The sequence below is a fragment of the Buceros rhinoceros genome, unplaced genomic scaffold (genome assembly GCF_000710305.1).
Source record: "Buceros rhinoceros silvestris isolate BGI_N320 unplaced genomic scaffold, ASM71030v1 scaffold2108, whole genome shotgun sequence".
Lineage (NCBI taxonomy): Eukaryota > Metazoa > Chordata > Aves > Bucerotiformes > Bucerotidae > Buceros > Buceros rhinoceros.
The window spans coordinates 14,649-25,311 of NW_010428411.1; the positions used below are offsets into that span (position 1 = coordinate 14,649).

General features: G+C 43.0%; 1 protein-coding gene across 1 annotated transcript in view; it reads right to left on the bottom strand.

The window, feature by feature from the left end:
• Positions 1-9,647: 9,647 nt before the first annotated feature.
• The window catches only part of CASP2 (caspase 2, apoptosis-related cysteine peptidase), a 16,292-nt gene continuing 15,276 nt past the window's right edge, over positions 9,648-10,663 (bottom strand). Inside the window, exons 8-10 of the mRNA XM_010142244.1 lie at positions 10,477-10,626; positions 10,278-10,387; positions 9,648-9,782 (exon numbers count right to left, since the gene is read on the bottom strand). Of these exons, the coding sequence (XP_010140546.1) occupies positions 9,648-9,782; positions 10,278-10,387; positions 10,477-10,626 (395 nt within the window). The remainder of the gene's footprint in view (positions 9,783-10,277; positions 10,388-10,476; positions 10,627-10,663) is intronic.

Consider the following 10,663-nt stretch of genomic DNA (forward strand, 5'->3'; position numbering starts at 1 on the left):
ATGGCAGTGATGTGAAGAAGGCGCAGAGAAAAACACAGCTGTGAAACCCAACACTTGGCTTCACATATACCGAGAGCAGGAACAGCAGAGAAACAAACTGAGGAGATGCAGCAGAAGACAAGGGTGAGAAAAGGCATATAAGGCTAACAGGAGAGCAGTAAAAGAGTAAGTGATAAAGGGGCAATGAACACCTGGGAAAGAAAGGGCTAGAAGAGAATATGGGAGAGAAATGGCAAAAGACTGAGGCAGGAGGAGAAAAATTTAATAAAGTGGCCATGTTATATAAATAAACAGAGATACTTTAATCACAGAAGGCATCAAGGACAAGAAATGGTCAGCTGATTCATCAGCGCTCTTACGTAGATGATTTTTGACCTTGATTGAAGGCCAACCAGCAGCTACACAGTCTAACACCTCTCCTCATCCCAAGCTATAAGGGCTTCCAAAGTGACTTAGTTTTTGGATTGTGAGACTGCAATGGGTTTTCTAAACCAGAGGAATAAATAAGTTATTCCTACATTCTTTGAAGCCAGGTGATGTCCTATTGTCTCTCTTTTCCTGTCCAGAGAGCAGTGACTGCTCTATGCATGAAAACTGATGTGTGTAGCGTTGGTTTGGAAGTGCTCTCTGTTACTGTTCACTCACCAGACAAGAACTAACTAACAAGGCTGACTACACGGAGTGGATAGTGGTGATGATGATACTTGATCAGAGCATGCTCCTAAAGATAGTGTTCTAAGCCATAAAATTGCTAAGACGCTCAAGTCCCCAAAGTGTCTGGGATCCAGCTGAGGCACCCACATACAGAATTACAGTCCCTTGTTCACTTGCTACCTAGTCCTTATAACTGTTCTTCATTTTTCTTGTTCTGAGAAAAAATTCATCCTTCATCAAGGTTAGTGATCTAGTGTCTGCTTAGCACTGATGCCTGCACTACCTGCTCTCGGTAATTAGCTGCTACTCTGCCTGTGATCCCTAAGGACTCAAGTATAAATGATCATTCTTGAAGAATTCCTATATTTATAACCACCTCTTTATTGAAATAGGTGTAGCATAGTTACCTCCTAATCATAAAGTTTATCAGGGATGTGGGTGATTGAATGCAATGAAAGAACTTAACATTTTGGGTTTATCCATGCAGACATTTGAGATATCAAACAGTTACCATCTGAAGCCAAAAAAAAGTTCTCAATGGCAAATATCTGGGACAAATTTATGAAGAAAATTATGAGAACATGCAGTACATTGTCTTCCTTTCTCTCCTGACTAGCTATTTAATAACGTACAAATATTTTGTCAGACTTGTCTTAGCTCAAGTTATACAGATTATGCTCTTTGAAAGCAAGAAATCTAATACTAGTTGTGTCTTCCTACAAGCATTCAAGAAAACTGTCACTAGTCTAAATACTCTCACTAGTATCATTATAAAGAACCTAGAACTGAAAACTCTGAAGATTGGTGAGCTTGTTGTAGTCACAGGAGAAATACAGCTGTTCTCCAAGTAGCATACTCGCTATTTCTGCATCTTTTGCTGTCTCATGCTCTCTTCCTTACCACGGCTTTTGTTCAGGTTTGTAGTATTTTCTTACAGTTCAGTACCTCATGCAATTCGATCAGCTCAGAAACCGACTCAGTTTGAATTTTTCATCTCAGAACCCAATTCTTGTTCTCCCTCCACAAACCTTACATGTTTGTATACTGTGCAAACAGGCTGCTGCAGTCCCATTATATTATGTATTGGGCCCAGCCTCAACGCTCTAGTGTCGGTGCTACTCAATTGTGCCACTGAGGATGCTACTTTATTTGCATTAGACTACAGTAAAATAGGCCAACAGAGACGAAATATTTCACAATACAGCCTTTCCACTGTAATGATTAAAATGTTAAAACCTGACAAGCGACAAACAGTGTTCTTAGTAAACACTGGTGTGCTGAGGGTGCATGCGGTGCCAAGTGCCTATGTGGAACACTAAGAAATTTACATTCATTACCTAAGTCTGGATTTGAAGTCAAGCTTTCAGTCACAAAGGGCTATACAGTCACACTAAGGATCACAGAATTCTTCATTCATCTGTAAGGCACTATGTCATACACAAGAGCAGGGTGCAGCAAGCTGGACTTCAGCAAGTGGACTGAAAGATACTCCTGGTCTTCACCTCAGCTTTCTCTTCCCAAAGGCAAGCATGCCTTTGCCCTTAGTAAACTAGGTGTTCCAGCTTCTTTAAAAAGTCTCTCCATCTTTCTTTGCAGTAGCTCACAGAAGATGAGGTTTCGTGTTTTTCTCAGCCCCGACACTGCTACCAAAACTGTGCATGCTTGGGTACAAACAGGCCACCATTCATTTCCAGAGGCTGGGATTCCATCCATATTGTTCCTTAGGCAATCTGGAGTGTACGATGGTAATTCGCACTTCAGCGACCACAGGAAGTGGTTTTTTACGTACAGTACAAACTGCTACCTCAGCTTGTCCAGAGAACTATGAAGACTCAGGAGATGCAATAAATCCTAGTTCTCCTAGCAGGCAGTAATTTAAACCAGAAAGTGGGGCAACAGCCTGCATCCAAATACCTATAAAACGAAGCAGGGCAAGACCCACTGGGATGTGCCCAAAAGATGGCAGAATCCTAAGCACATCTTCTGGGAGCTGTAAGAAAGGGCAGGGAAAGGCTTCAGCACGTTACCTGTGGTTGTCTAGAAAAAGGAAACGCATTCCCAACCAGCAGCTGCAGTTCTATAGAGCTCTGCAGACTAGGCATTGCTACAGATTTAGCCCTGATTATCTCCAGCACTTTCTTCCTCTTCTGGTGAATTCAGGGATGTAAATTTCTCACCCGCGGGGATTAGGAAAGATAGCCATTTCCATACTGAGAAAAGGAGGATATAGCCTCATTCTGTCTTGGAGGAAGATACTACTGGCACATGTGCTCAGGCAGAAGTCTCAAAGGGAAGGATATTTGTAGGCAAAGAAAGCATTTAGCCCCTTAAGCAGAGGAAGGAACAGCTATCTTTTAGGAAACATTCCATCCTCTACAGGTATTGTACTCACCAGAGTTTGCTGGTATTGGAACGCTTTTGTTGGAGAGGAATCCCCAGTCATATCCCCAGAGAAAATGTCCGGTGGAGTAGGGGTTGTTCAGGGCAATATCTTCCAGTCTGCTTTCCACAACAAAATCATGGAGTGAGACAGACGCAAGGCTTCCTCTAAAATCTCACAGAGCACCCTGAGAGAGAAGGTTATTGGTGAGGGAGAGACAGAGAAGGAGAGTGTAACCAGAGACTCCCTGCCCCCTCCTGTTCAGTCTGTGCTTGGACACAGCAGGCGCTTTCCTGCTTTAATATCCCTCTGCTGCCCTGGCACCAGGACAGCTCAGTAAATTAGCAGGAGGTAAGGTTTCCCTCTTCTCTCTCAGGCAGTGTCATTCTTCACTGCATTCACAAGGGGTCAACAGTGGGACCATAGTAAGAATGGGGGCTGATGACAGAGAGGGACTAGAGAAAAAGTTGATAGAAATAAAAAATTTACCAGAATTAGAGACAAGAGAATCATCCTGTAACCTGAGCAGGATTATTCTCACAGCCTGTTTCAGGGAAAACTTTGTGAAGTGTCAGCATCTGAGAGAGCAAGTTCTCTTAGCAGGCCTTGGGTAATTTATTCCTTATATAAATTACATGGCATCCTCACATTTAACACAGTTCTTTGTAAAGCATACCCATTATTGCCGATTCCCTGGACACAACACCTCACCACAAACACAGCCTTCCTCGCAGTCTGGGTATCTTCGTGAACAATCATCCACTGGCATACCCAACACTCAGTATCTTTTTCATACAGAATCCCAGAATGGTTGAGGCTGGAAGGACATATTTGGAAGTCATGTGGTCTAACTCCCCTGCTCAAGCAGGGCCACCTAGAAACAGTTGCCTAGGACCAGATGGCTTCTGGGTATCTCCAAGAACGGAGACTCCACAACCAGCCTCTGGGCAACCTGCTCCAGTGCTCAGACATCCGCACCAGTAAAAAAGTGTTTCCTCATGTTCAGACGGACCTTTTTGTGCTTCAGTTGTGCACACTGCCTCTTGTCCTGCCACTATGCACCACTGAGGAGACCCTGGCTGCATCTTCTTTATACCCTCTATTCAACTGTTTACATCCAGAGACAAGTTCCCCCTGGTAACTGCTGTCCCCTCAGCCGAGTGGTAGCTACTGTTTTTCTGTATCCTGAGGCAGCAGCAAGCCCAGAGGTCTGGGGGGAAAGGAGCCACATATTAGAGGACAGAGGTCTTTTTGCAAGCATCTGCTGGTTTTTTTCCTCTGTTAACTGTAAAGCTTTTCGATCAGGGAAACTAATAAATTCTATATATAGGCAAAGCAGACAGTTACTTGAGGCAACATCATGATTTCCTAAGCTGTTTCTCCCACTAAATAAATATGGGTTATGTAAGGGTAGATGAAAGGTGAAAGAATCTCCTTTATTAAGGATATCCAGCCAAGGACCTCTTCAATGCAGAAAGTGATGATAAAGGAAGGGCGAAGTCAGAAACAAAACCACACAGAGACCGGACCTGAGAGACAAGGGATAACAGAGATCACACAAAAGACCAAATGTCTCTAGTCACTATTTGATGAGCCATTAAGAAACTCCAGGCACAGCTTTGGAGCGGATTTTGTAACTAAGAAGAAGAGGAAACAAGAGGAACATAAGGATTTGAGATATTTGAACCCAGTCTGTGGGACTGTGCAAAACTTGTTAAGGAAAAGGGTTGGGGAGGAACAAAATGGGAAATAGGTGGAAAGGGGCCAGTTTTGCGAAAAATCAAGGTTGGTCAGTGTACTTGTCTGACTGAGAGCTGCTCCTGATCACCAGAGTATGTCCTACCTTCTTACTAAATCCTTTCTTAACTATCTTGCCATGAAATCTCATTATTCCATGTAGGTGAATGCTGTAAGGATGAGGTGCCACCAACTGGTGAGACTGGCATGAGTGAATTTGGGGTCAGCAATTGCACTCAGACCAGAGGTGTAGGGGCTCTGAAACCAGCAACTGGAGCAAGTGGGGGTCTCAGCACCAGCAGCAGGAACAGAACTGTGGGTCACAGCCCTTGTGTTGGGTGCCAGCTGCTGGGGGGAGCGTCTGCATTTTCCCCAAACCTGAGATGCATGCATGTAATTTAGTGACAGACTTCAGTCTGGACTAAGCAGCAAGCAGACAGCCCTGGGTCTTGTCAGGGGTATTAGGTATTCAGCGAGACCCGTGAGTGTGGGATGAGCATGTGAGTGTATCTGTTTGCCAGCAAACATCGAGCCGGACTAACCAGCAGGTAGCAGACCCACAGAAAAGACAAGGTGGCCCAAGATCTAGGCAGGATTATGGGAGAGACAGAGGGGTCCTGCCCTCTGGGTACTCAATGAATTCATGAATGGGCTTGTGACCCTAGAGAGCAGGATTGCTGCGCTGCAGTCCTTACTACCAAAGAGGAGGAAGAGAAGGTGGCTGGCTATACTTACCTTTGAGTCCTGGTAGCATTAAGCCAGGTGCTGCTAAAAGCAGTGCCTTACCTGTTGCAGTCTGTGAGGCCAGTCATCTCCGTGACCTCCGTACGCGTCTGTTTCTGAGATGGACTCTGGGCCCTCCTGCTGTTCGAACCTGCAAATGGAAAATCAGCAGCTACTACCAAGGGCCTGGGACCTAAAGCCCAGGGTACTGGGGCTGGGCAAGAGGAATACTCAAGCCACAGAACTGCTAGAGGCAGTGGATGTTTACAACATCCGCTGTTTATTTCTGTGTAAAAGCAACTTAGATAATTTAAGCCTATGCTCAGTATGACCTTTCCCCCTTACCCTTTAAGTCACTTTACAAGTGTCTGAATACCAACAGCTAGCTAGTTTGTGTTTTTCTTTACAACCTGAAGGTAACAGATCCAAATCTAAACATTTTCCCAGTGCAGCATGATGCTCACCTTAATCAAAGTACGGTTTCTATGGGAGCTGTTACTGTTTCTCCTTATTTTTCAACTGAAAAATCAGAACTTTCAGGAATGATCACAGCAATTTCAGTTATTTTTCTTAAATTAAATATCTGAATAAGGTATCTTTATAAGATGTTTAATAGATGTTTCACCAACATTTTTGATGGTTTGTTAAAGCACACCCTCTTTCAACACCATTCTGTACATCCTAATCTTTAAAGGGATCAATAACTATTTTTACAAAGTCAAATCCTTTGAGTATCTACTAGTTTTCATACTGGCAAACAGGGAAACAAAACCAGTTTAGAATCACTACAACTGTATTCATTTATTGAACTACTCTATCAATAAATACAACGATTTTCATGCAACTCAAGATTTGTAAAATACCTTGTCTACATCCTATTCACTGTTTTCACAGAATTGGGTTTGGGTTGGAAGTGACCTTAAAGATCACCTGGTTTCAACCCCTGTGCCATGGGCAGGGACACCTTCCACTAGACCAGGTTGCTCAAAAACTCATCCAGCCTGGCCTGGAACACTTCCAGGGACAGAGCATCCACAACTTCCCTGGGCAACCTGCTCCTGTGAACTCTGGAACATTCCCCATCCCAAAAAACAAAACTTTTGACCTTATTTTGGTTTTGAGCCACAATGCTGGTTAATACTTTCCTGCTCTCCCAGACATTTAGAGTAATTCCTTAAACTATGCTAGTAGCTTAAAACTTACTTACTTCATCTTCCGTGAACACTTTCTGCACAGGTAGATGTTGGTAATACCACTGCTAATCTTACTACTAGATTTCCTGTATCAGAATTTGGTATTGGTGGTGAGGGGGAGGAAATTATAGATTCATTTTGGCTTCAAAAGCCGGATCACCACTAAACCACGTCCCTAAACACCGCATGTATATGTTATTTAAATACCTCCAGAGATGGGGACTCCACCACTTCCCTGGGCAGCCTGTTCCAATGCTTCACAACCCTTTTCATGAAGAAATTTTTCCTAATATCCAACCTAAATCTCTCCCGGCACAACTTGATAAAAATAACATACTCTTTCAATAACAAGAGAACTCAGAAGACAGAAAAGACCCTTTAGGTCTCACAGATAAGACAGAGCAAATGGCAGCCTCTAGTGCATCCAGATAGCGGGGATTATTTTAGAATACAGCTTTTACCTTATTTCACACTCATTCACTGGCTTTCTCCCAGGTGCATTATCTGGGTCTCAGTTCCCCCTTCCATCAGCGAGATCACTGCTTGTCTGTGAAGGAGTTGCAGAAAGTTGTGTTGGTTCTGTGCCGTACAGCTGCTCCCGGTTACCAGTCTTGGGCATTACACATCAAAGCCTCTGGGCATCCACCGGCATTTGTTTCCACGCAGCTCTCCAACTTCCTGGATCTTCCCCCACTTCCAGGATCTTTCATCCAGTCGGTATCTTCACCTTTTTTCAGGGTCCTTCCCCTTTCCAAGACTTCTCATTTTATTTACTGGAACCCTTCATTTTGGTATCAACTTTTCCTTCAAGAACACCAAGACCACAATTTTCCCAGTCTAAGTATTTTATGTGCTGAAACACATCATTAGCCTCCTACTTGGTGGTTCTGCCTCATCTCTCCTTATTGAGGTATTAACTTTTGTTTAGTCTAGTGTTATCAAAGTTTACAAGCAGACCATACTGGCTGCAGCTAGCAAGTAGCAGGCTTCTGCCAGAGAGTTCGAAAGTGCCTCTAGGAGTTACTATCTTCTCTTTATACAGAAGCTCCATTTCTGCACCGAGGTAAAACTCTCCAAATGGAAGATACTGCACCGATTAATAAAACAAGTATTCTTTATTTTGATATCTCAAGGCAGTAAAATACAAGTATACAAAAAGAATGTATGAAACTGGCAGTGATAATGCAACCTTAGAGAAATCTAATCCATCAGAGTGGACTGCTTCATCAACATACCTATCTGTAAAATACTGCATCATTTCAAAGAGGGAGCACTCGGGAAGAAAATGTTCATACTCCAGGGAGGTACAACAGCCCCTAAACTGGTATCTTAATCTTCAGAGTAAGGCACTGATTGGCAAGTATGATCCTTGTTCTCATTATCACCTTGTGTGTAAGTCTAGTGCAAGACACAAGTCAATGCTGCATTTTTGTCAACTGGAGGAAACACAGCATTCATTTTCCTAGACAGAACAATAATAAAAAAACCCTCTGATCCCTAATTTTCCAGCCTCCCTCCATATGCCTTTGTGCTTCCTATAATTCTGTTCTGAAAAGGTATTTTAAAAGCCACACTTACATAAAAATAGTAAGCCAGAAACTATGCCAACTACTGCTACAAAATGGAGAAGATCGAGAATCAAATGAACAGACTCTAGTCCATACGTAACCCAGTATATCAGGATTTAGGCTCTACCACGAAAAGAGAACAATGCCCATCTCCCACGTCACATCAGATGGGAGTAACTGCAACTGGACACAAGCAAGAGCCTGATGAGACTGTGTAGGAAATTTCCTGCAGAACTGATGGATTGATTCTGCCACAACATTTCTTACTGACCAGTTGAAATGACACTTTGCAAACAATATTAGCTAAACAAACAGCTTTAAATGATCATGGCTGAAGAAATAAAACTCACGTAACAGAGCAGTAGTGTTAAACTCTTCCCCTTCAGTTAAAAGGGAAATAATCCAAGCAATATGCTTAGACTGTAAAGAGCTGCCTTGAGTATTTTTGTTAGTTAAATCAAGGACAAAAGACCCTTTTGTGCAAGGCTGCAGGGTGTCACTGATTCAGTTGTACAGTGCAATTTATAGACTCCTGAGACGCTGGTGGATTGAATGCTATGCCCTTTGTGACACACCGGTACCATGGTAAACAAATTCCTCAAAAGCAGTATTCCATGCAGGTGTTTACTCTTAGGACGAAGGGGAGCTAATCTAGAATTCCTAGATTCAAAACTATTTCTGGGGCAGTTTATGGAGGCTGATTTGTCTGTATGAGAAATCCTGGATCTCTGTTTGTTTTGTTGGTAACCTGGGGTGTCTTATAGTTCGCTTGATAACTTGGCTACAGAAGGAATGTGCAAAAATAGACTTTTAAGTGATCAAGATGGATAGGAAAGTATCAAGTACTGAAAACAACAACCTTCCATTTTAGAGAGGGAAAGGATTCTCCTTCATAAGGGAACCCTCTTCTACTGTGCACAGGAACTGATTGTCCTGTATGAAGAGCCAGGCAGAAAGTGCTTAAAAATCATAAAATACAAGCATAAGATAAGTAGCATTTTACAATAATTTTCCTTTCAGAAAGCCTTAACTTTTATAAAAATTCGATGAAGAGTTTGCTTCCCTTTTCACATTCACTTACAAATGTCCTTAAGTTTCCTTCCAAAGGCTGTTCCCACTTCTTCCCAGTTCCAGTGCTGATCCTCTTTCCATCAATTTCTGTATGCATGGAACAAGTCAGCGTACTAGAATGTTAAACCCTGAACTGAATCAGATTACAAAGAGAGTTACCAGATCGCTTGAGAAAAAGTCATCACGAATTGGACTGGCCAGATATAAACAAGCATTCCTTGCTTGCACATCTGATGTCACAGCCCATAAGAATGAAAACGTAGACAACCACACAGAAAGTTCAGCTTTGGCAGTATCCCTTTTCCGACAGAGCTGGCAGGGTTATTTTCCTGGCAGGTAGCCAGGAAACAGATAAAGGTCTCGACAGAGCGTGCTACAATATTCTGACATTTCCTTGCAGCGGTGAAATTCTGTGCCTGGGGCATAACCTTCTCGTTGCTTGATTTGCCTATTCACCTAGATGCGACATTAAAAAAAAAAAAATTAAAATGACTGGAAGGATTAAGAAGGCAGAAGTAAGAATGTCCTGTTTAAGTTACTCATGTATTGTCTTTGTGAATTTTAAGAAGCATACAGAACTAGGGTGCAGTTCCACAGCAACTGAAGCTGCTGTGGTCACACTGCTGTCCTCACTCCCTCTTCCCCTATTTTCTTCATCTTCACCTTACATGAGTGCAAGTCCTTGTGCAACTACATGGTAAGCTACTTCTAGAGAAGAAAAGTAATTCTTGGCAATACAGAGTAATTCTAGTAAGTTCACCGTGTGGCCACGCAAGTGAAATGGAAGGAGCCAAACAGACATCATTTTTACTTTGGTTAAATTGCTGTGAACTGTATATAAACAAATGTGGGAAAAGTAATAATTTTTCTACAAACAAGGCACGAACAATTACTTTAATAGTAGATTAATCCTACAAGTAAGTGTGGGAAAGGAAAGACACTTCGGCTTACCTTCACCAACATGTCAGCCACATGAGTGTCTCGGGAGTCCTCTGCAAACACAGAGGTCAGAGCCTCGATATACCAGGATCCACGCTTGGTGTTTCGCATGGCCGCAGTGCCTGAGAAGAAGGCACGCATGATGAAGTTTCCGAGGAACAGACACATTAAACCTCTTTATGCCCTAACAATTAGGGCCTCCCCCCAGTACCTTTCAGACAAGCATATCCGCAGATCATATCAGAGCACGTAGGCAGACGAAGCTTGAGATTTTCTTCCTTGTTTGCATCGCTTTCCTCAGAGCCTGGGGAATCTGGCCATTCTTTCCCATCTTTCTGATCCACTCCCCTGTCTGTCTCATCTGGGGAGGGCAACGAACAAGGGGCAGGGGGGGCGGG